Source organism: Rhinolophus sinicus, chromosome 12, assembly GCF_057876585.1.
Source record: "Rhinolophus sinicus isolate RSI-liver-muscle chromosome 12, RSI-T2T, whole genome shotgun sequence".
In the NCBI taxonomy this organism is placed as follows: Eukaryota; Metazoa; Chordata; class Mammalia; order Chiroptera; family Rhinolophidae; genus Rhinolophus; species Rhinolophus sinicus.
The window spans coordinates 4,430,587-4,456,338 of NC_142512.1; the positions used below are offsets into that span (position 1 = coordinate 4,430,587).

A 25,752-nucleotide genomic window follows, 5' to 3' on the forward strand; every position below is an offset into this window, starting at 1 on the left:
GCTCCAACCAAAAGACATAGGAGAATGGAGAATAAAACAAAACCCTTACATATGCTGCCTACAAGAGACTCACTTTAAATTGAAACACACACACAGATGGAAAGCAAAGGGATAGAAAAAGATTATTTCATGAAAACGGAAACGAAAAAAAAAAAATCTGGAGCAGCAATACTTACACCAGACAAAATAGACTTTAAAACAAAGGCTATAACAAGAGACAAAGAAGGACCCAGTAATCCCACTTCCTGGTATTTATCTGAAGAAACCCAAACGCTACTTCGAGGGGACATGTTCATCCATGTGTTCACTGCAGCACTGTTTACAATGGCCAAGATGTGGGGGCCGCCTGGGTGTCTGTAGATAGAATAATGGATAAAGAGGAGGTGGTGCATACTTGTATATGCAATGGGCTACTGCTCGGCCATGGAAGGGAATGGGTTCTTGCCAACTGCAGTGGCATCGATGGACCTGGAGGGTATGGTGTTGAATGGAGTGTAGGACAGAGAAAGACAGATGCAATGTCATTTCACTTATATCTAGAATCTAAAAAAAAAGAAAAAAAGAAGTAAACAAACAAAATGGAAACAAACTCATAGATACAGAAAACATTTTGATGGTTGCCAGACGGGAGTGGGGCTGGGGGTGTGGGTGAAAGAAGGGAAGGGATTATGAAGTACAAATTGGTTGTTACATAGTAGTTATGGGGATGTAGGGTACAGCATAAGGAATATAGTCAATAGTATGGTAATAACTATATATAGTGCCAGGTGGGTACTACACTAATCGGGGGGATCACTTCTTAAATTATATAAATATCTAACCACTATGTATACACCTGAAATTAATACAAAATAATATTGAATGTCAACTATCATTGAAAAATTAAGGAAGAGGGAAAAGGTGAAGGGGAATAAGAGATCCAAATTTCCAGACATAAAACAAGTAAGTCATGAGGATGTGATGTACAGCGTAGGGAATGTAGTCAGTAACACTGATAGTGTGGGAGTGTCAGATGGCTGCTGCGCTTATGGGGATCCCTTCCTTAGGTACATAACTATGGTGCGCCCCTGAAACAATATAACATTGTACTTTAGCTATATTTCTAATAAAAATTTAAGAAAACAAAACAAAACAGGGGGCTCATACCCACCTTACCAGAGTGTTTTAGGATCAAATGAGATAAAATATATGAAATCTCTTGGTTAACAGTTAACACATGTATACATGCTCCTTATTTCTTTTTAAATATCATTCTCAGAAACAATATCAAGAGTGATTATTGGGGGCCGGCCCGGTGGCTCAGGCTGTTAGAGCTCCGTGCTCCTAACTCCGAAGGCTGCGGTTCAATTCCCACATGGGCCAGTGGGCTCTCAACCACAAGGTTGCTAGTTCAATTCCTCGAGTCCCGCAAGGGATGGTGGGCTGTGCCCCCTGCAAGTAAGATTGAACACGGCACCTTGAGCTGAGCTGCCTCCCGGATGGCTCAGTTGGTTGGAGCGCGTCCTCTCAACCACAAGGTTGCCAGTTCGACTCCCACAAGGGATCGTGGACTGCGCCCCCTGCAACTAGCAATGGCAACTGGACCTGGAGCTGAGCTGCGCCCTCCACAGCTAAGACTGAAAGGACAGCAACTTGACTTGGAAAAAAAAAAGTCCTGAAGTACACACTGTTCCCCAATAAAGTCCTGTTCCCCTTCCCCAATAAAATCTTTAAAAAAAAAAAAAAAAAAAAAAAAGAGTGGTTATTGGTTTTTCTTAAGTGATGTAACATTGGTATATTATTTAATAACTGAGATGAAAATAGAGATGTAACAACAATGACTTCCAGGAACTTAACTAACCCAATATTTATTGAGTTTTACTATGTCAGGTAGAGCAAGGTACAAAGATGAATAAGATTTGGACCATATTTTCAAGAAAGTGACAGTCTTGGGGCAGGGAGGGAAATAAACTCTGAAATGTAGGTACAATTTCCCCGAAAATAAGACCTAGCCAGACAATCAGCTCTAATGCGTCTTTTGGAGCAAAAATTAATAAAGACCTTGTCTTATTCGGGGAAACACGGTAGTAAAGACTTTAAAGGACTCTTGCTGAGTGCTCTTGGGATTCAAAACCAGACAAGGACATGCACAGACAGGATAATCATGGAAGCAGCATCTGAGACGGGCACTGGAGGGTGGGTAGGATGTTAACAGGTAGCAACAGGGAAAATACTTTTTAGGTGGACGTCACAAGGGGATGTTCAGAAAACAGTGAGCTCTACCCGAGTGTAACTGGAAAAAAAATAGAACATAAGTGAGGGCCATGCCTTGAGGGTCTGTGATTGATTTAGACAGCAATGGGGAGTCACTGAAAATTTCTGAAGAGGGGAATGATGAAATCAGAGAAGATGTTTGCTGGTGATTAATCTGGTGATTAATGTGAGAAAAAATCATCTGCATGAGTGAGAGTCAGTACTGGGGTTAGGGTTGGGGGTACACTCTTATGCCATGTGGTGTTGGCTAACATGAAGTAGGACTCAAAAAACGATGATTAAAATATAGGACAAGCAGTGAGAACCCAAGAGCAGTTAAACCCATACTTGAATCAACAGGCACCTCCAGAACGCAGAATGGAGTGTGGAGAGCTCATGGGTGGAGTGAGAGGGCCACATGGTGCTAAAAGGGAGCAGGTTATCAGGTGCTTTACTGCAAAGGGTGAGCAGCACGAGGAGCAGAGAAGCTGAACGTGGAGGAAACTAATGGGCCAAACAACCGGAGGCACAGGGCAAAAAAAACAAGAGAAAATGAAAGACAGGTGTGAAAGTAGAGAATCTTAGACATCAAGATGTTAATATTACATGGAAAATGAAACTTGTGTTTTATTTTTAGAAAAATAAAGTTATATGCAGATTTTCAACTGCGGGGTGAGGCTAGGGGGTGCTCCTAACTCCCGAGTTGCTCCCATTTCACAGGGAGTTCCTGTAAGCCTTAAAAATGATAACAAAACATCGTGCCCGGCATATTCAGGGCATCAAATAAATGGTGAACAGTATTACTGAAAACATTTGATAGCTGTTGAACGAGAGAATCTCTTCATCCAACAACACGTGCTGAGAGCTTACAGCACGCAGCCCTGTGCAGGCGCTGGGTCAACAGCAGGCGAGACAGTCCCTGCCCTCACAGACCCTGCAGTCTAGTGAAGGAGACAAACAGACAACGAGGCACAGACAGAGAAATACCCCATTTCAAATGGTGGTAAGTGTTCACACAGGCAGAGGGGCTGAGAGATGGAACAACACGGCGAAGGAAGAATGTCCTTTACACGTGGTAGGAACCTGTGGGGAGGAGCTGAGCTGAGGCCTGATGGGTGAGGAGGAACCAGGCAGGCGGAGGGCCCGGCACGTGTAAGGGCACAAGGCAAGAATGCCGGCAGCTCAGGAAACAGGAATACGGAGCATGAGGAAGGGAGAGCACAGGAACTGAGGTGGTGGGAGAGGGGGCCAGGCAAGGCCTTGTAGCTTATGGAAAGGATATGTGTATACGCGTGTACTCGCATATGTATTTTTTCCCCTTAATTCTAGTGTAAGGGCAGTGGGAAACTATTAAAATGTTTTGAAGTAGGAGGTTCACATGATCTGCTTATGAAGACCTCCTCTGGCTCTGTATGGAATTGAAATGAAGACAGTTTAGGAGGCTATCTTCATTCTGGAAAGAAGGTTGAGGTGATGGTAATGGAATGACACAGAAGCCGATGCCAGATATATTTTAGAAACACATCAATAGGAACTATGACTCGCTGATGCGCTGGGTCTGAGGGGGAAGAAGAAGGGTGTCACCAGGATGGGCCCCTGCTCCCAGCCCGAGAGGGGAGGGACAGACATGGGATGGGGACATCAGTGCCCAGGACAGTCCTAGCAGGTTTGAGTTGTCCAGAGTTCAGAGGAGAGCCCTGGGTGGGATGGCAGGTATCAAGATGACAATAAATCCATGGGGACGGATGAATGACAGCCATCTTACCAGTCTTCCTCCAGTACGTACTGGACAATCATCCTGACCGCCCGTACAACCTCGGCTGGAATAGCTACTCTAGCCAGCATTTCTCAAAATTAAGGGTGCACCCGGCGGGCTTGTTTAATACACCTGGCTACTCCCAGAGATTCTATTCAGGTCTCGGGAGAGGCCAAAAAGCATCCACTTCTATTCAAGTGTCCTGGGGGTGCAGATCCTGGTCTGGGGACCTGACTTCGGATCCTTGCTCTGCTAGAAAGTGGACCCGGCCCTCCGTCCTAACCCCACACTTACTGACTGTGGTAAGTCATGAACCCCCGAGTCTAACTAAAGTCGTGTTTTTCACGTTAAAAGGGTGTAAGGGTAACCACGGAGTGGGGCTATGCGCAGGCAATGCCGTGACGGACGCCAAGTGGCTCGCATTATACCTAACAACTACTCGGTAAGTGTGAGGCCCCGCTCCCTGTAAAGCACACAGAAGGCGTTCAATGCTGGCTGGCTGTGTACATTTTGTTTCTAGTACGGAGCTGGTGACGGGAGAGGTAATATGAAGACTCCCAAGAGAACTCACGCTGAAGGTCTGAGCTGAGCGCGGAGCAGGGAGGTTCCGGGCTTGGGAAGGGCTGCGCAAACGCCCGAGGGGAGGGGGCTGGGCCCTGAACCCACCTCCGGTGTGAATGCCCAACTCTTGGCTTGGTCAACCACAGGTACTCAATTTCCAGAAAAGTCTCAGTTGCAAGTAATTCTAATATTTTCAATAAAGGTGATAAGGTGAATGTGCAGCAAAACTCAACTGTTGCACCTTCGTAAGACTTTTCGTGTAAATAAATTCATGTGCCCAAATATTTGAATTTGGGTTTCCTCTAGCCCCTCCGCAGACATACTTCCTCTCCTTGTCCTATGCTTCACAAATACCACTTCCCTGAAATGTGGTGGTCACCCTTCCCAGATGACCCGGCATCTTCACCAGGCCCCATCCAGCGAAGGTGACGGGTTTCAGACCGGTGCTGGAGAAGGTGTTCAGGAGAAGAGACCAAGGCACAAGACAGGGACTGTTGGGAGAAGGCGCAGAAACGAGGCCACCCAGCCGGCGGCAGCTGCACTCTGACGGTCCGTGCCCTTTCCGCTGGGCGTGCCGAGAGCCAGCAGCCCTTACCTGCGACCCACGGGTAAAGGGGAGCGAGGCAAAGCACCGGCCGCTCTGACAAGCCGCACGTCTTACCTTCTCGTAGGGACAGTACTTGTACTTCTTGATGGGGCTCGTGCAGATGAAGACGGCAGTACTGCGGGAGAGGAAGGAGGGTGAGGCACATGCAGTCGTCATCGCCCGCCCTCTCAGAGCCTGAGCCCATCACCTGGCCTGGGCAAGCCCACTGCCCTGCGTTGCTCTCCATACCACAGATATCTGCCCTGTGCCACTGCCCTGGGCAGCCCCAGGGGACCCCACCCCCGGCCCAGGCAACCAGCTCAGGGGTGGCATCTGAATTATGGCAATTCTGCATGACTGGACTCAAAGGGTTACCTGGGCTACTGAGGCAGAAGCACTTAAAACGAGAGGCATTAGAAGGATGGGGGGCAAGTTATTGAGGGAGACTTGGGGCCTTGTACAATGCAAAGTAAAGAAACCCTGAGGACAAGACTTCAGGTAAAGTGTCCAGCCAAGCCTTCCGGCAGGGGGAGCAGCGAGGAGGAACCCCGATCCGCCAGCTCAGCTCCCTGGCACTGGGAGTCCCCTCAGACGGACGCAGCTTTGCTGAGGTGCGCCCCTTCCCCAATCTGTATTTCTGTGCTGAGTCAATGTGGACCTGACCCGGAAGGGCCTCCCAGGAGCCAGCTTCTCCCCATGGCCCCAAGGGCCCCCAGTCACTCAACGACAGAGCCATCTGGGCCCAAACCTCCTCATAAAGCCAGCATCTGCCCCTGGAACCAACAACTGGCTCATCAAACCAGGCCTGTGAAGACAGGAGTTTCCTGCTCCGTTTCTCCTTGGCAAAGGCGTTCCCTAAGCGTGCCACGTGAGGCTGCCCTGTGCCTGGGCAGAAAGCATGTGCCTTCCGGTGACCCCCGTCTCAACCCCTGAGCACTGCCACTGCCACGCTGGGGGCCCTCCCCCTGCCGGGCCAGCGCCTGGGTACAAGTCTCTCCTTCTCACTCTCACCTCCTGCCTGCGCTGGCGCCTGGCCTCACAGGGAAGCCCACCGTCCCCCTGCCTCCGAGCGACAGTCCTTTTGTCCTCCCCCCACACGCCTCAGAGGCGCCAGGTGAGGACAGTGTCCCTTGGTCTCCATTGCTCCTTCCAAATCCCTGCCTCCATGAAGCCCATGCCTACGGCCATTCCCGCCACCCTTCCTGCTGCTGTCACCTACCACCTGCCCGTTACTGCCCTGCTGCCTCCGCCACGTCGCGGGCTCACCGTCGCCGCTCCATGCCCACTCCTCTCACCATCCTCATGACCATACATGGACACCAACACTGCACACACGTGCAGACCCAGCCCCTGGGCTCTCAGGTCCTATGCCTGCTCACCTCCAAAGCAGCTTCCTCCACTCCGTCTCCAACGCCTCTTCCCGCCACACCCTGAGCTTATACTCCCTTCTGCCACAGTCTCAATTCCATGCTTTGCCTCTGACCACCACCAACTATCCTCCCAGTAAACACATTCTAACATTTCCCACTCAACCCTGCAACTGCGTCCGGACAGACAACCCACTGCAGCCCTCAGCCAGCTGCCCAGCCTAGTCTCCCAGCTTCTGGGGGTTCTCACCCCTGTGGTGCCCCATCTACGCTCCCTGCTCGATGGTGTCACCCAGGCCGAGGTCTTTAAACGCTGGCCAGAGGCTGGTTCCCCCCCGCTCCCCACTCTGCCTTTGCGATCCAGCTCTCTCCTTTGTACGAAAAACCAGCCAGCTCTTCCCTCATGTCTTTTCATGTTGTGTGTCTCCTACACGCTCACCCTATTACCACTCACAACACTTCTGACGCCCGATGTGGGGGGGAGGGTTCCCCACACCAAGCAATGTTCTGAGACACCAGCTGGCTGTCCTAGAATCTGACTCAGTTCTGACACTGCCGACCTGGAGAGTGTCAGTCCCACAGACTCAGGGCTCAGCCTGCCCCCTTGAGACGCCAGCTGACAGGCCAGGCTGTCAAACCTGTGCGGGTGACCAACTGGCTATAGATTCACGGTTCCCAAGACCCCCTCCTAGGGTTCCCTTAATTTGCTAGAGCAGCTCCGGGAACTCAGGGAAATACTTACTATTACCAGACGGTTATAAACGCTGTGATAAAGGACACAGCTGAACAGACAGATGAAGAGATACACAGGGTGACGTCTGGGGGGGTGGGATCCCGAGCTCAGGGGCTTCTGTCCCTGTGGAGTTGGGGTGTGTCACCCCCCTGGTTCGTGGTTGTGTTCAGCGACCTGGAAGCTCTCCGAACCCCGTGCTGTTGGGATTTTACGGAGCTTCCTCACATAGGCACGATCGATCATTAGCTCCATTTCCAGGCCCTCCCCCGCCCCTCTGGAGAAGTGGGGGGTGGGGCTGACAATTACAGCTTCTGATCATGGCTAGGTCTCCTGGTGAGCAGCCCCCACCCAGGAGCCACCCAGGGGCCCACCCAGAGTCTCCTCATTAGAACAACAGATGCTCCTAGTGCTCTGATCACTTAGGAAATCACAAGGGTGTTACGAGCCGTGTGCCAGGAGCCGGGGGCAGAGACCAATACATGTATTTTCTGTTACCTCGCATCTGCCCTGAACACCAGGCTTACATCCTTACCTCCTGTTGAGCATCTCCACCTGGACATCACACTGGCATCTTAGACTCAGCATTTCCAAAACGGAACAGATGATTCTCCCTACGGCCCCCCAAACCTGTCTTCCCCACTTAATGGCACTATTACATATACCTAACTGCTCTAGCAAGAAAAACTGAAAATTACCCTTTTTCCTAACTTTACTCCACCCCCAGTATCCATCACCAGGTCCTCTGGGTTCTCCCCCAAAGCAGGTTTCAACTGCTGTCCCTGGTCGTCACGCCGCCCAAAACAGAGCCAGCTCTCAGGGCAAACACCCACTGGTTCCTGCGCCCCGAAGCCATTCCCCACCCAGCATCTACACTGATTATTTCCAAATCGCTTTACTGAGGTGTAACTGACAAGCAGTAACCACACATGCTTAAAAGGGCACGATATGGTACATTTTGACATGTGTGAAAGAAACACAGACACCACACCAAGATAATACACATGCCCACCAACCCCAAGTTTCCCGGCGCCCTTCGGCCGTCTCTCCCTGCCCTGCCCCACCTCCTGGGCCCCAGGCGACCACTCATCTGCTTTCTGCCACCAAAGATCGGACGATATTTTCTGGAATTTTAGATTAATGGAATCATGGAGTATGTACTCTTTTTTGGACTGGCTTCTTTCATTCCAGTAACGTTATTGTGGGGATTCATTCACGTTCTTAAATGTATCAAGTTTGTTCCTTTTCTTAATTGAGGAGACTGATTTTATAAAATAGTTTCATTGAGATATTCCCATACCATGAGAGCAACCCATTTTAACTGCATAATTCAATGAATGTTAGCGTGTTTATCGTGCTTTACGATAATCACCAATCTCAGAATACATTCATGTCCCCAAAGAGAAACCCTGTATCCAACAGCAGTTATTGTCTTTGTGGACTTGCCTACTCTGGAAATTTCATATAAATGGAATCCTATGATACATGGTCTTTTGTAAGGGGCTTCTTTCCTTCAAAATAATGTTTTCAAGGGCCATCCACCTTGTAACACGTGTCAGTACTTCACGCCTTTTTATTGCTCAGTAATCCCCCATTATAAGGACACACCACACTCTGTTTACGCATTTATCATTGATGGACACTTGGGTCGTTTCTACCTGTGAACAGTGCTGCTAGGAACAAGTTTCTCTGTGGACACGTGTGTTTATTTCTCGAGTACATTCCCAGGAGAGCAGTTGCTGGGTCCTATGGTAACTCTATATTTAACATTTTGAGGAGATATTTTCCAGAGTGTTCTCCACAGTAGCTGCACCATTTTACAATCCCACAAGGAATGATGAGGGTTCCAAAATTCTCTACATCCTCTCCAACACTTATAATCTCCCGTATTTTATCTGTTATAGTCATTCTAGTGGGTGTGGTTTCTCATTGTGGTTTTGGTTTGCATTTTCCTAATGACTAACGATGTCAAGGCAAATTTTCATGCACTTATTGGCCATTTGTACATCTTCTCTGGAGAAATATCTGTCCAAACTCATCGTCCCGAGCCTAGGTTTTTCAAACGTACATCAGATCACGACTCTCTCTTCAGCCCCATCGCTACCACCCCACCATCCCGTCCCTCCACATTGACCTAATTCTAGCCACACTGGTCTCCTTTATGTCGTTCAAACAAGCCACGTTTTTGTCCATCTCGGGGCCTCTGCTCTTGCTCTTCTCTCAGCCAGGAGGACCCCAGCCTGGTATTTCACTTGCGGGTCATTCTTACCCTTCAGGCCTGAGGTCTAATGTCACCTCCTTGGAGACACCTTTCCACCCCTGCTGAAGTAGCCCCTTCCCCAATTACTCCCGAACACATCACCTTGTCTATTTCCTTCACAAAGCTTATTACAATCTGAAATTATTTTGTTTACGTGTTTTCGTCTTCCGCCTTGTAAGGCCTTCCCCTGAGGCCCGAGCCCTCACGTGTCTCATTTATAAGTACATTCCCAGTGCTAGCACAGTGCCAGGCACAGAAGTGATCAAAACTATATCTGTTCAGTAAATGAATGAACCAATTGCCTCATTCTAGGTGCTACAACAGAGCAATGAGAGCCATGTTTAAACACAGGTTTAAGCACATCTGGACTTATCCTTCTAAACGAGGTGTTTCCTTCAGAAGTAGTCCCCTAGGAGGTCAAAGACTTATTTTGACAAATACTGCTACTGCTTAATACATGTTTGGAGTTATATACAATATAACAACTATGGAAAAAGAAATAGGAAAGAAAACTCAAGCATAAACACCAAAATGTAAGAAAGTGGTGGTTTCAAAGTGATAAGATTATAAATGACTTTTTATCTTGTATTTTAGTTTTCCAAAATTAAACATATGCTATATACTTTTTTTCTTTTTACTTTTATTTATTCAAGTATGTTTCTCCAGGACCCACCAGCTCCAAGTCAAGTAGCTGTTTCAGTCTAGTTGTGGAGGGTGCAGCTCACACTGGCCCATGTGGGGATCGAACTGGCAACCTTGTTGTTAAAAGCACCGCGCTCTAACCAGCTGAGCTAACCGGCCGCCCCTGCTATATACTTTTTAAGCAAGGATTTTTCAACCTTCTCTTAAGGACTAACCTCGGGAACCAGTTACAATCACATCAGAAAGCACTTATTGCTTTAGAAATCATGACTGTCTTTTATTCAGCACACACTGAAATGCATTCTGTTCTAAACACGAGGGAGGTGTGGATATAACGCGTTTATTTGCTGGCACTGACTCCAAATAAGTGTAAAGGACAATTCACACTCACTGAGGGCACTTTATGTGGAATATACTATGTTAGTTGTCATGGGGGGGGTGTCTGTTATAAAAGGATAAAAAGCATCGCTGGTATCCGTGTGCACCAAGGCTCTCACTGTAGCCCTGATATGCAAGAACAAGGGAGAAATGACTTAACTGTCTATGTGGAAATCATTCAATAAATTATGGTGTACGTGTGCAGCAGTTCAACAGAGTAAGATAGTTATATAGTGTTGATGTGGAAAGATAGCCAACATATTGTTAAGTGAAAAAGAGAAACCTACAAAATAACATAGATGACCTCATTACTGCTTTAAAAAAAAAATACTAGTATGTGAACATTCATTCAAAAGATCAAAAATGAGAGTGTGTACCATGTGCGAGGTATCACTCTAAGGACTGAGAACACAGCCATAACTAAGACAATCCCTGACCTCAGGGAGCTCACATTCAGAAGAGAAAGGGACAAACGCAGACACACAATTTCAGCTTGGACACCGCACCCAGGGTAATGGGCAGTGACTGCCAGGGGACAGTGGCCGATCAGCTGCAGTGGTCAGGGATGGCCTCTTTAAGGGGGTGATATTTGAGGTGCATAGAATTGACGAATAAAAATAATGTGACCATGCGAAGAACTTGGGGCAAAACATTCCAAGATGATATAATCAGAACAAAGGCTGTGAGACCAGAAACAAGCTCCACAGTCCACGGGGCAGAAAGCAAGCCAGTGTGCCCGGGGCAGGTATAAAGGGGTCGGAGGGCAGGAGGGCCAGGTGGCACAGGCTTGGACGTGGCTAAGTTAGGGGTTTATTTTAGTGCAATAGGAAGCCGAGAGAGAGGTTTAAGAGAGGATCCACATCACCGGAATTTGGCTTAAAAATATCACTGGCTGCTGGGTGGGACATATGAATTTACAAATCTATGTACAAACACGTATGTAAATACATTTTAAAAGGTCTGGAAGCACACACCTCAAATTATTAACTCGGGCAAAAAGAGTGGGATCGAGGGGGATGTCTGGTGGGGGGGAATAGGCAACTCACGTTTTTCCCCATATTTCACATTGTATGAGTTTTTCATAAGAATATACTTGTACATTACTGAATAATTTTTTAAAAATTAGTCGCTGCAGAAGATATTCCCAGCAAACTCTTCAGGGTGTGAGGCGATGCCCGGGGGTCTCCGCCCTCGCCAAGGAGGCTGTTTGAGACCAGTCCCTTGGTTGAGCAGATAAGGGCTTGGCTCACACGGTTCCCCTCCTCCCTGAAACCCGCTTGCCTTCTCCACCTGGCAGATTCCTTTTCTTTCTTCTAGACACAGCACAATGTCCCCGCAGTCCCTGGGGAGGGAGCTGCTGCCTGCTGCACTCCCGCCCTCCACGCACACATCTACTACAGCACTTTCACAGTGATGTTCCAGTCACTTGCTTACTAGTGCGCTCTGTGAAGGCAGGAACTCTCCTATCCTACAGTCCAGGCCTAACCTGGAGCAGACACATCCTCATTGTCACGTTTGCAACCTTGGCCCTGCTTTAGCACGAGACACACAGCTGTCCGCTTAGCTACTGACCAGCGGCCTCTCTTTGTCCAAACTTTGGGCACTGACTGGCTGTAGAAATCTTCTCCCCAGGGAAGAGCCAAGCTGGAGGTAAAGGACCACCGTAGTCCACACTTGCATTTCCCAGACTAGAATTTCTGCAGAAGTCTTAATAGAGAAGCTATGAAGTGTTCCAGGCTAGAAAACATTTGAAGAAAGCTGCATCCTCTATAATGAAGAGTCACAATGCACACGAGCAAACGAAAAGCTCTGAAGAGTCCTACAGTAAAGAAACCTTGATTCAGCGTTTCCCCCCCAGTTCTGGTTAAAGAATCCTTTTCTGTTTGCATACCGAGTAAATCCTGCAGAATGGTAACAGCAGCAGCTAACATTCACTGAGCACCTGCTCATGTCAGGCACTAAACTGAGGACTTTCTCATTACCCTCATTCTACAGATAAAGAAACTGAGACCCAGAAAGTTTAAAAACTTGCCCAACATTTGGCAGAGTCTAGAGAAGCCCAGATCTGAGCGTGAGCAGCCTAACTGCAGTTAAGACTTAATCTCAACCACTATTTTACTAGCTCCCCAGAATACAGCCAGGTGAATGTGGGCCAGGAAACACTGATCCGGATAAGAATACAGTTTGGAAAAGCATCAGTGCAGTACACATTTTCTTTGCCTCTCCAGGCTCTTGTGACAGATGGAAGAAATTATACAACACTACTTTACCATAAGTCAAGTTCCAATGGTGAACCAGCATAAGGTATACTACTCTGCAGGACCTGGACTCAAATCTAAATGCGAATTATTGACCAAACAACTCTATGATACAACTCAAACTCAAAGCAGTTTGTGTTTCTCTGATGCCTATTTATCATGTTAGAACTTTGAAAGTGGATAATTTTTGGAGGTTTTTATATGGTACAATGAAGGCCAATCATACTTATGTTTGATTTGTCATTCAGGTTGCTATATTCAAGCAAACTTATGACCAATAAAAGTTATATAAGTCTAGAAATAAATCCTAACATCATCGTCACATGATTTTCCCCCCCCTTCTTTCGCCACACTCCCCACCCGTCCGGTTCAAGCCACTGTTTCTCAGTCTAGTTGTGTAGGACACAGCTCCCTGGCCCCTGCTGGTATTATGAGCCTTGTGCTCCCCGCACTGAGGCAGTCGGTCGCCGGTCATTGGTCGGCCACTCACAGCCGCTCATGGCTGCTCACGGCAGCCCAGCTCCAGGGAGAGCCGTTGTTCACAATCTTAACTGTAGAGGGTACAGCTCACTGGCCCATGTGGGAATCCAACCGGCGACCTCAGTGTTAGGAGCACGGTGCTCCAACCACCTGAGCCACTGGGCCGTCCCGTCAACTGATTTTTGACAAGGATGCCAGGACAATTCAATAGAGGAAGGAAAAGTCTTTTCAACAAATGGTTCTGGGACAATGGGATTTCCACAAGCAAAATAATGAAGTTGGACCTCTTCCTTACACCATGTGCAAAAATTAAGTCAAAATGGATCAATGACCTTAATGTAAAAGCTAAAGCTATAAAACTCTTAGAAGAAAACATAGGAGCAAATCTTAGTGACCATCGACTAGGCCAAGTATCCTTAGATACAACACCAAAAACACAAGTGACGAAAGAAAAAGGTAGAGAAATTAAACTACATCAAAATAAAAACTTTTGTGTTTCAAAGGACGCCATCAAGAAAGTAAAACAAGGGATGGCCGGTTAGCTCAGTTGGTTAGAGCTTGGTGCTGATAATACCAAGGGTGCTGGTTCGATCTCCGCATGGGCCACTGAGAGCTGCGCCCTCCTTAAAAAAAAAGAAAGAAAGAAAGTAAAACAACAATCCACAGAATGAGAGAATATATTTGCAAATCATATCTCTGATAAGAGAGTTGTTATCTAGAATATATATGGAATTCTTACAAGTTAATAAAAAAAGATAGCCCAGGTGAGAAACTTAGCGAAGGACTTAAACATTTCTCCAAAAAAGATATACAATGGATAACAAGCACATAAGAAGCTCAGCAACCTTAGCTATCAGAGAAATGCAAATCAAAAACACAATGAAATACCCTTTCACACCCATGAGGATGGTTAGAATATAAAAGACACTAACAAGTGCCAACAAGGATGTGGAAAAACTGGAACCCTCAAACACTGCTAGTGGTGGGCCAGCCCGGTGGCTCAGGCGGTTGGAGCTCCATGCTCCTAACTCCGAAGGCTGCCGGTTCGATTCCCACATGGGCCAGTGGGCTCTCAACCACAAGGTTGCCAGTTCAATTCCTCGAGTCCCGCAAGGGATGGTGGGCTCTGCCCCCTGCAACCAAGATTGAACGGCACCTTGAGCTGAGCTTCCACTGAGCTCCCAGATGTCTCAGTCGGTTGGAGCGTGTCCTCTCAACCATAAGGTTGCTGGTTCGACTCCCACAAGGGATGGTGGGCTGCGCCCCCTGCAACTAGAAACGGCAACTGGACCTGGAGCTGAGCTGTGCCCTCCACAACTAAGACTGAAAGGACAACAACTTGACTTGGAAAAAAGTCCTGGAAGTACACACTGTTCTCAATAAAGTCCTGTTCCCTTTCCCCAATAAAATCTTTAAAAAAAAAACAAAAAACAACAACATTGCTAGTGGTAATGTAAGATGGTGTAGTCACTTTGGAAGATAGTCTGGCAGTTCTCAAGCTGTTAAACATGGATTCTCCATATGACCCAGCAGTTCCACTCCTGGGCATACACCTAAGAGAAGTGATAATATACAACTACAAAAAGACTTATACATGAATGTTCACAGCAGTATTTTCCTTAGTATCTAAAAAGTAGAAACAACCCAAATTTCTATCAACTGATGAATGGATAAACAAAACGTGGCACATCCATACAATGGAATACTATTTAGCAATGAAAAGGAATGATCACACTATACACAAATATCAAACGATGTTATACACCTGAAACAAATATGTTATATGTCAATTATACCTCAATTTTTAAAAACAAGTTACATAGGGTATGCAAATCAGAAAATTATGTCTCAGCAGAGGAGAGAATTCTGTTTGGAAATGCCGCGGTTCTCAATCTAAACGCCTCATTAAATACAGATTCCATTTTTAAAAACAAAAAGAATGAAGTACTCATTTGTGCTACAACATGGATGAACCCTGGAGACACCATGCTGAGTGACAGAAGCCAGACACAGAAGACCACATATTGTCTGAAATTTATAAGAAATGTCCAGAACAGGCAAATCTGCAGAGACATAAAGTAGATAGTGGTTGCCCAGGGCTGCAGAGGGCAGGCAGGAATAGGGTGTGACTGCTGACAGGTATAGCGCTCCTTCTGAGGCGATAAAAATGTTCTGAAATTGACTATGACAGTTACACAACTGTGAACATACTCAAACCATAGAACTGTACACTCTAAATGGGGTGGGGTATGTGAATGACAGCTCCATAAGGCCGTTTTTAAATCAAGTTCTCAGGGCAGCACATCGTCTGTAACTGCTAATGCATTTCAGTGGATGGTATGCGGGTTGTGGACTAGTGGCTCTAGCCCATAGACGTAGCCATGTCACCAGAACAAAACAGTAACACCTCACACAACGCCCCTCCTGCTTCCTTACCACCTTCTCATCCTGTCTCCTGTAACACCTCTGTACACAGCTTACTCTTTCTTTTCAGCACTTATCACAATCTGTGATGATCTTTATTTGCATGATTCTTTGTTTAATATCTGCTCTCTGGCTGGACTGTAAGCTCCATGAGGGCAAGGACCATGTTTCGTTCACTTCTGTATCACTGGTGCCCAGCAGTATCTAAAGGTCAGTTCTCAGATATGTGCGGAATAAATGAACTTTCCACATCCAGTGAACCATGTCAAATTAGACTTGGTATTTTCTCAAGTTACTGAATCAAAACATCTTAATAGCCTACAAGCAGAGTCTGTTTTATTCAGTTAGGGTTTTACCGGTTCCAGTAAGGATGGAATGGGCACGCCTTGTGCAGGGGGCGAGGAGAGAGACGGGAGGGCGGAGGGAGTGGGCAGAAGCAAGAGAGGGGTGCCAAGAAGGTGCAGGCACTGGGGCAGAAAGACAAACTTACTTTTCCAGGCTGGCCATCTGCTTCACAGCTTCCACAGCTCCTGGTAGAGGCTCAAGCTCAAAAAAGAAATTCTCTGACTCCCATATGCTGATGGCCTTCTCCTGAGAAGAGGAGAGAAGCAGGTAACTTCCAGGGTCCTCAGCACCCTGCCTCATGGCAGGGCGGATGTCACAGCTTTTGGAAAAGGCTACTGACAAGAAGAGGGTGGGGCTTCCACATTCCCCTCACCCCTTCCCACACACCCAAGGACATATTTCAGAGCAGGAGGGGATGTCTGTGTTCCAGCCCTTCTCCACGAGGGATGTGACTTCTGCAAGGATCCAGCAGAGACCAGCTAAGGTAGCAGGGGCTGTGAACTCTGAGGCCTGGTCTGCCGGAGGCACAGCTGGCCCTGCCTGGGACCAGTCTTCAGGAACCACATTTGCTTGATTCTATGGCCAGGAGCATGCTGGAGGCTCTGAAGGTGGACCAGGTCTTGCCATGGCACTAGAGTCCATACATTCCAGAACTGGACGAACTCAGAGATCCTTAAGAGCACTGCTTCCCAGGGGGGGGGGGGGGGGGGCACTGGGGCAGAGCTCCTGGCTCCTTACCCACATCAACCAGAGCAGCTCTTTTATCTGTGTTACGCGTTGGGATGCCTTTGTTTAAAACAAAGAAGTCTGCTGCTTTTAAAGTTTGAAAGTAAAAAACTCAGACTTTTGTTTTACCTATGAGAAAACTAAAGCTCAGAGGGGAAGGGATTCACCTGATGTTACACAGAATGGTGAGCAAGCGGGGAGAACCCCATCTTCCAAACCCCAGACTAGGAGTTCCAACCTCCTGTTGCTGAGCCAAAACCAAGTGTACAGAGTGCCACACCTCTCCAGGGCCAGGCCACGGGGAAAGTGACACTGGGAGGAGAGACAACCCGCCTCTGAGAAGTACTGTGCAGGAAGGGCCTCCGCCAGGTCAGAAGCTACACACTCCAGGTCAAGAGCCACCAACACACATGAACTGAGATCACACTGGCAATACTCTTGTGAACTACTCGGGTTAAGCAAATAGTGCTTCTGCTAACATATATTCCCTCTTTGACCCTCACATCCCACACGGAGTAAAAATTGCTATCCCAATTTATAGATGAGAAAACTGAGGCTCATGGATTTTTTCCACGCCACTTATGAGTGATACTGTCAGAACTTAAACTTGGGGCTTCCCCTCACACAGAGGTGTGTAGAGTGGGGGAAACATGCCCAGTGGGGGCATCAGAAGTCCTGGCACTTGCTGTGACCCTGGGCTAACCGTCTCAGCTCAGTGATCAGCGTCCCAGCCGCCCTTCCCTACCTCCTTCATTAACTTGCTCTGAAACCCTGGTCAAGGCACTTCCTCTCCCTGGGCTCAATTCCTCAACTGTCCTAACAGTGTGAGATTCTAAGTCAGTTCAAATGAACTCTGCCTTCCACCTCTGCCACGTTTACCTCTCAGGGAACTGTGAAGCTCAGAAGGAATATGGATAGTGTTATTTTGTAAAGAAGTACCTACATATGTAAGCTGGGTTGGTGAGTTGGTTGGTTGTTTTTAACCAGATGCTGGGTTAGCTGGCTCAAGGGGAGTCTCTAGGATGTCCTGCTGTGAGCTGTACTGGTGATAACGCGCATGTGTTCATCTATTTAAAAAAAATCCCAGGGGCGGCCAGTTAGCTCAGTTGGTTAGAGCGCGGTGCTCTTAACAACAAGGTTGCCGGTTTGATCCCCACATGGGCCACTGTGAGCTGCGCCCTCCACAACTAGATTGAAACAGCTACTTGACTTGGAGCTGATGGGTCCCGCAAAAACACACTTAAATAAAGAGAAGTTAAAAAAAAAAAATCCCATTTTCTGCAATGTTCCCAGAAGCAGAAATCAGATCATTCCCCTCCTTAGTGCCCCAGAATCTCTATTCTTTGCTTTGTACTTGGAAAATGGCACTGTCTCCTTAGACCTGGAGTCTGCACATCTGTACATGAGACTGGAAAAGCCACTTTCCTTTTCAAAGTTGGGGGTGGGCTTAGTTTCATCACCCTAATACACTTCTGGGAAGAAAAAGGGTTCCCAGATTGCCAGTGCTGTGCGCTGTCTATAAATGAGCACACACAGAGCAGGGGCGCATATTACTGAGGTCGCATAAATTACTAGGGTATTTCCTCCGCTTTCGAGTTTTAATTAGGCCTCAGGACTGGGAGACGTCAGCACACTGGGCTCTAGGAAAGTCACCTTCTGAAGTGCCTGATGCTACTGACAAGAAATAGCACTTAATTTTCTTTTTAACACCTGCCCCTCAACAAACCAAATTATTGCTGAGGTTCCTATTGTAAGTCAAAAGGAATGTCAGAGAACGGCACTTTGGGATGGGGGCAGCTAAACGTGCTCATGCCCCGGAGGCAAACGGACTGGTCTGAATCCTGGCTGAGCCCCTTACCAGCTTCCTCACTTGGGACGTTTCTTCACTTGCATGCTGGACATAATGTCTACCTCACAGAGGAGGTAATACGGCCAACCTGTGGTTACCGAACAGGCTTTAATGTAGTAATCATCACCATCATCAACTCCTCCGGTAGTGGCCGCGGGTGGCCAATCAGGGGACGCCAGGAGACACCTAGCCTCTTTACGTTTACACATGGCAACCAACGCTGTTCTTTCACGAAATGGTTTAAATTTACAAGCGAAGCTGTCTGTCTGCAAAGCTGCCCGGATATTCCCCGCGGGCCCCCAGCATCAGAGAGCGGAGCACACCCAGGGGCGTGGTGACCTCCGCTCGGTCCTGCGGGACCCACGGAGCAAGGAGCTAAACCACGGCGTTGATCTCACCCCGTCTTGACCACGGACTCACTGCGTGATGTCCAGAAAGCCACTCCGTCTCTCCTGGTTTCAAATACCACTGGGAGCTATGCTTTTGGGGAAAAGGGGGGAAAAGAATGGTAAAGACACTCAACTTCATGAGGATGGAGAAACAGAAATGCGACTGTGGCAGAGGTCAAAGGGGACTTTCATTGTAACGGTATTGTATGTTTAAAAAGAAGATTTGAGGCCAACTATACCCAAACTTTTAAAGTTAGCTGAAGAGAGAGAGCTAGGTACGTTACGGTCTACGTTCTCCCCAATTTTGAGACGCTGAGCGCAGGGCTGCGCCCGGCGCCGCGCCCCCCGCGCTCCCCGCGCCCTGGTTTTGCGAGCGGACCCTCGAGGCTCGGGGCGGTGACCCACCCAAGGTCACGACTGCTCCCGGCCGGGCCTCGGCGTGCGGGGCCGCCCCAGCGGGCGCGGGGCCCCGGGGCGGGCACGGCGCCGGGGCGGGGGATGCTCACGCTCAGCCCGGGCTGCAGGCGGCCGTACTGCTCCGACAGCCAGAAGCCGCGCCGCTCCTCCAGCGCGACGAAGGGCTGGTCGGGGAAGCGCGCGCGGAACTTCTTGAGGAAGCCGCCCTCGAAGTCGGCCAGCACGCCGTCCATGTCCACCAGCACCCGCAGGGCTCGGCCGCCCGTCGCGCCGGCCGGGCCGCCGGCCGCCCCGCGCCGCCCCGCCGGGCCCGCCGAGCCGCGGGGCCGCGCAGCACACCAGCCGCGCAGGCGGATCATGGCGCCTCACGCTCGCTCGCCGCGGCCGGCGGGGCCGCCAGACATGACCGCCGGAGGAGGAAGCCCTGCCGGCCGGAGCGCGCGGGGGTCGCGGGCAGACGGGAGCGAGCGCGCAGGCTCCGGCCCCAGAGCGAGGTTGCGGCGCGCGCCCCACGCACCGTGTGGCCGCGTTGCCCTTAAAGGGACACGCGCCCCCGCAGAGGCGGGGCCCGAAGGGCGTGGGTGTGAGGGCTGCCCCGTGCGCTGGGATGGGACAGCACCGTCGCCGGCTCTGCGGTCGCATCTTCTCGCCGGACGCCGGTCTTGGCACCCTCCTCACACTGCAGCGCACGATGGAGGCGCAGGCAGCCGATGGAGCCAGCCTGTAGCCACCCACACGTTTATTGAGCCCTTTCTGTGTGAACAAATAGACGAGGCCCCTGCCATCCTAAAACTTACATTTTATGAGAGAAGACAGACAAAAAAACAAATGTACCTACAAAACAGGCAAAATCATTTTAGGGAGCGACAGTAGTATGAAGGCGCCAAGACAGGGGGGTGTGCAGTCTGAAAACCCCTTCTTTTTTATAGTGTCTCTGGGGAGAGGTTGGTATGAGTAAAAACAAAAGAAAACTTTCAACTATCACAAGGCCTTAATAAACCTGGTGATTTTCAAAAATATTGTGCGGACGGAGTCCCAGAGAGCAGTTTCCAGGCTCCCGGCCTCCGGTGGAGACGTGTTGGCTCCAGTGGTGGTTGGTCAGTTGGCTGCTGATGTAACTGCTGTGGTGCACTGGTTGGTTGGTCGGTTGGTCGGTTGGTCGGCTGGTTGGCTGGTTGGTTGGCTGGTTGGCTGGTTGGCTGGTTGGCTGGTTGGTTGGCTGGTTGGCTGGTTGGCTGGTTGGCAGGCAAAGAAGTGGGCGGCAGATTGCAGATCGTGTGTCTCGCCTGGCCACCAATAAGACTATAGTGGTATGACTCCCCCTATCCATGGCTCCGTGTGTGCATTCCTTTTTGGCCTCACCATATCCTGCATTCTTATGTGGGGAGCAGGAGCTGAGACCCCGCATGACATCCTGCATGACAAAATCTATAAATAAATATATTGTTATGTACCCTGGTTTAGGTTGATGGAGAAGTGGAGGGATTGGCGGGGTGGTCAGGGAAGGCCCTTTGTAGGAGCTGATGCTGGAGCAGAGACATAAATGATGAGAAAGAGTATGCAGGAACCAAAGAGAGGAATGGTCCAGACAGCAAGACCAGCAAACTCAAAGGTCTGAGGCAGGGAGTGAAGCCTCGGAGTGACGAGAAGGCCAATGAGACCAGTTTTCCTTCTTGTATGTATTTGGCGTATGTTTGCTGAGCATCTCCTATGTGCTGGGCAGTGGATGCCAAGTGGTCAACAAAGTCCCCATGCTCATGGGCTGACATTTCTGGATCCTTCTGAAAGTATGATAAAGGAAGGGTAGAGTGATCCAAACTGAGGTCAGAGAGATGGTCAAGGGCCAGCAAGAAAACACTGTGGCACAGTGTGGGGTCCCACTGACTATGCCACATAGTAAGTCTTCAGCACCCGGGCACAACTGGTTACTCTTAAGGCATCTCACGAATTCAAGGGCAGGGACCAGGTCTGACTCGTCCCTACATCCTGAATGAATGAGTGTGGAGGTAAACGTGATCCCTGCAATCACTGTTTGGTTATTCTGTGACTCCCTAACTAAGATTTCCCACCATGCTTTTTCACCTTGATAGTCATTCTTTAATTACATCGCCATGTTTTTCTTCATAATTTTATTATGAAAATTTTCATACAGAAACGTTTAAAGAACTATACAATGAAGATAAACATGCCCACCACCTGGGTTCTGTAGTTAACAGTTTGCTCTTTTGCTTTCACATATACCGGTATCAGTGAATCTCTCCATCCCCCCACCCATGCATCAGTCCACGTTATTCTTTGTTGCATTTCAAAGTAAGCTGCAGACAGCAGTACATGTCACCACTAAACACATCAGCCTAAGTAGCTTGAAGTGAGTGCAATATATTTAAAGGTAAATTTTACAAATGAAATGCATAAATCTTAACTTTATCATTCCCTGAGTTTTGACAAATGCATCCCTAGAAGATATAGACAGGTGCTGTCCAGTAAAAGCACAGTCAGTGATGAGAACAATCTGTGCTGTCCAGACACAGTAGGCACCAGCCATGTGTGATTAAATGAAGCCACTGAGACTGAAGAACTAAATTTTCCATTTTAGTTAATTTCAATAATTTAAATTTAAATTTAAATAACTCGTGTGTGGCTGGTGGCCAGTGTGTCAAACAGTACTGATATAGAACATTTCCATCTTTCCAGAAAGTTCCTTCCTGCTCCTTCTCCACCAGCCCCTTCTCCCACTGTCCTAATTTTTTCTTACCTCGAATGAGTTTTACCTCCTCTCGAACTATAAACGGAATCATATGATATGTACTTTTTTGTGACTGACTTCTTTCACTCATCATGCCTTTGAGAGTCACTCAAAAAAACACGTTGTGTGTACCGGAAGTTTGTTTCTTTTCTTGCTGAATTCTATTTCACTGTGTGAATATACCTGAGTTTATTCAATCTCCTTTTGGTAGACATTTGGCTGTTTTGAGTTTGGAAAAATTATGAATAAAGCTGCTATGAACATTCATATGAGTCTTTTTGTGGATGTATTCTTTTTTCTCTTGGGTAAACACTTAACAGTGGGATTGCTGAGTCTCAGAACATGTATATGTTTAGCTTTATAAAAAATTGCCAGACATTTTTCAAAGTGATCGTGCCATTTAACAGCCCCACAGACAATGTGTGCAAGCGGTTAGCTCCGCATCCTCACCCACGTTTGATGCTGTCAGTCTTTTTACTTTTAGCCATTCTGGTGGGTGTGTAGTGGTACCTCATTGGATTCTGTGTTGCATACATCGCCATTACTTTATTGTTTACATGTGGATTGTCATTTTTTTGTCCTCTCCCTTTGGAATGTATGTTCCATGAGGGTAAAAACCTTGTCTGTTTTTTTTTAAACTAGTACATCCTTAGTGCCTAGAACAGGGCCTAACGTATAGTACATGCTGAACAAACTCATTCATGCACATATCCAACAGATGGCTTTTGAGAGCCTTGAGCCGAGCAGATAATATTATTACCATTGGACAAGTGAGAAAATTGAGACTAAGAGACAAGCGACTTCACCGTGTTCAACAGTGCTAATAAGAAATGCTAATCATAACTAACATATGTGGATGCCTACTATGTGCCAGACACCATCTAGGCTCTTTATGTAAATTGATAGAGAGGTGGAGGAATTGGTGGAGTGGTCAGGGAAGGTCCCTTTTAATCCCCACAACATTTCCATGAAGAATAATAATATTAACCCATTTTAAAAGATAAAAACACTGAGGCACAGAGACATTAATACTAACTTGCTCCTTGGTGTGGTAATTTAAAACAATGTTGATACACTACCTTTCAAGAGGTGGAGCTGAATTCCTATCACCTTGATTGTGGGCTGGATTTAGTTCTTTACTTCTAATGAATAACATAAGTGATGGTTTGTGACTTCCAAGAATAGTTCATAAAAGTCATTGCAGCTTCCTCTTTGCCCCCCCCCTCTCATTACTCACCCTTCCACATCTGCGGACACTCCAGCAGCTGTAAGGAAACATCCCCATGAGGAGGAACTCAGGAGTGCCAACAACCAGAGAGAAGCTGAAACCTCCCAACAACAGCCATGGAGGGAGCCATCTTGGAAGCAGGTCCTCCAGCCCCAGTCAAGCTTTCAGATGATGCAGCTTTGACTGGCACTTTCACTACAACCTCGTGACAGACCCTGGCTGAGAATCACCCAACTCAACAGCTCTCAGATTTGTAATTCAGAAACTATAGGGGATAAAAAATGTTTGTTGTTTCAAGCCTCTAAGTTTTGGGGTAATTGTTACACATCAATAGATCACTAGTATACCAGGTCACTAGTAAGTGTTAGAACTAGGATTCAAGTCCAGACGGTCTGACTCCAATTGTCACAGTGTTCATAATGCTGTCTGTCCTTCACTGAGTGTCTCCCCTGTGCCAGGCCCTGTGAAATGGTCTCTTTGCATGAGTTACTTGGGTTGGGGGCTAGTGCCCTGATCCTTGCGCTGTCTGCAGCGACTGGGGCTCAGGCTCTAGAGCTCAGCAGCCTGGGTTTGAATCTTGACTCCACCACTTATCACTTACAATCCTTTGACGTACCTTTAAACATCACTTGGGTTACATTTCCTTGTTTAAAATGGAAATAATCATAGTATCTACCTCCTAGGGTTATTATGAATTATATGGATTTTTACATTTAAAGCATTTAGAACTGAGTCATGCACACAGTGGGCAATCAATACACATCGGTTGTATTACCTCGCGTGTTGTTTTCTATCAATCAATGTGACTTACAGCATGTAAAGCACTTTATCTTGTTGTAGCTTCACAATGACCCCATGAGGTAGACACCGTCCTTTCACTGGATGGAAATAGCCTCAGAGAGGTCAAAGTGATTTTTCCCAGGTCACGAAGCTGGCAACCAACACAGTGAGCCTGTGAATCAAGCCCCTATGACTTCAAACCAATTTTCCCCATCATATTATCTTCCAGTCTCTGCATTAACCTAGATTTTCTGCTAATGGGGTAGGTTGGGAAGAGAATTCACATTTACTGAGGGCCTACTGGTGCCAAGCACTGAGCTAAGGGCTTTCCATATGTCTTTCATTTACCCACACAGCAAAGCGGTGATTCTCTTATTATTGTGAAATATTTACCCAGGTTCCTTCCCATGCTTAGCACACAAAAGGTATGAAAAATATTCTTGTTCAAATGAAAATAGCCCAAACTGTACAGAAGTTGATTTTTTATAATAAAGAGGATTATTTTGCCCTGTTGATCAAGGATCCAGCCTGCCAAGAATATTGTCTTGGGTGAAATGGACAGGGAGCTCCTGACCAGCAACCCACCACTTGGACCTGTGTCCCCTTCCATCATCCAGAATCATGTAACCGGGGGTCTCTCCCAGCTGAGATGCTACTTGTGAGGGAAAAAAGCATAGCGTCTTCATGGGGCTCAGAAAGAACCTCAGATGCGCTCTGTTCTTGCTTTCTCTGCAGGGAGTAGCTGCTGTACTTGTCGCTACCCGTGTGCTGGTCTGTAATGAGGTGCATGTGACCCTGTTAGCCTTTTAGGGGGGCCTGCTTGCGCTGTTGTTGAAGCCTGTGGTCCTGGCCTTTCACCTCATTGCAAAGTCCTCTCCATGTTCTGACCACGGTGGCAGCAGGACTGGGTACATCTGGGTCGCCTACATACCCAAAAAGGTCCACTTACTACTAGGTGCCTCTCTCAGGTACTGCAGGCCTCCCAGTGAGGGGCTATGCTGACCCAGCACCGGATTAGCATGAGCTGTGTTGAAGAAGGCTTGGCCTTTCACCGTTCATGCCAGGGGAGCTCTGGGAGCATTGTTTGTTTCTTTTTTTTCTTTTCTTTTTTTTTTTTTTTATTGGGGAAGGGGAACAGGACTTTATTGGGGAACAGTGTGTATTTTTTCCAAGGTGTTGTCCTTTCAATCTTAGTTGTGGAGGGTGCCATTCAGCTTCAAGTTGTTGTCCTTTCAGTCTTAGTTGTGGAGGGCGCAGCTCAGCTCCAGGTCCAGTTGCTGTTGCTAGTTGCAGGTGGCGCAGCCCACCATCCCTTCGTGCGAGTGTTTGTGCATGACTGTGCATCCCCATCCCAAGGTTGTGGGAGTTGAACCAGCAACCTTGTGGTTGAGAGGACACGCTCCAACCAACTGAGCCATCCGGGAGCTCAGTGGCAGTTCAGCTCAAGGTGCCGTGTTCAATCATTAGTTGCAGAGGGCGCTGCCCACCATCCCTTGCGGGAAATCGAACCGGCAACCTTGTGGTTGAGAGCCCACTGGCCCATGTGGGAATCAAACCGGCAGCCTTCGGAGTTAGGAGCACGGAGCTCCAACCGCCTG

The 25,752-nt window shown here is 48.0% G+C and overlaps 1 protein-coding gene across 3 annotated transcripts in view; it reads right to left on the reverse strand.

The window, feature by feature from the left end:
* NT5M (5',3'-nucleotidase, mitochondrial) overlaps window positions 1-19,905 on the reverse strand; it is a 43,069-nt gene extending 23,164 nt beyond the window's left edge. Inside the window, exons 1-3 of one of the 3 annotated variants that reach the window (XR_012492355.2) lie at window positions 19,490-19,905; window positions 16,165-16,265; window positions 5,211-5,271 (exon numbers count right to left, since the gene is read on the reverse strand). Coding sequence is in view for 2 of the 3 variants with exons in the window: in XM_074320715.2 (XP_074176816.1) it covers window positions 5,211-5,271; window positions 16,165-16,265; window positions 19,490-19,759 (432 nt within the window). In the remaining variant the exon portion in view is untranslated. The remainder of the gene's footprint in view (window positions 1-5,210; window positions 5,272-16,164; window positions 16,266-19,489) is intronic. The other 2 variants (XM_074320715.2, XM_074320716.2) reach the window with 2 other exon arrangements.
* Window positions 19,906-25,752: the final 5,847 nt, after the last annotated feature.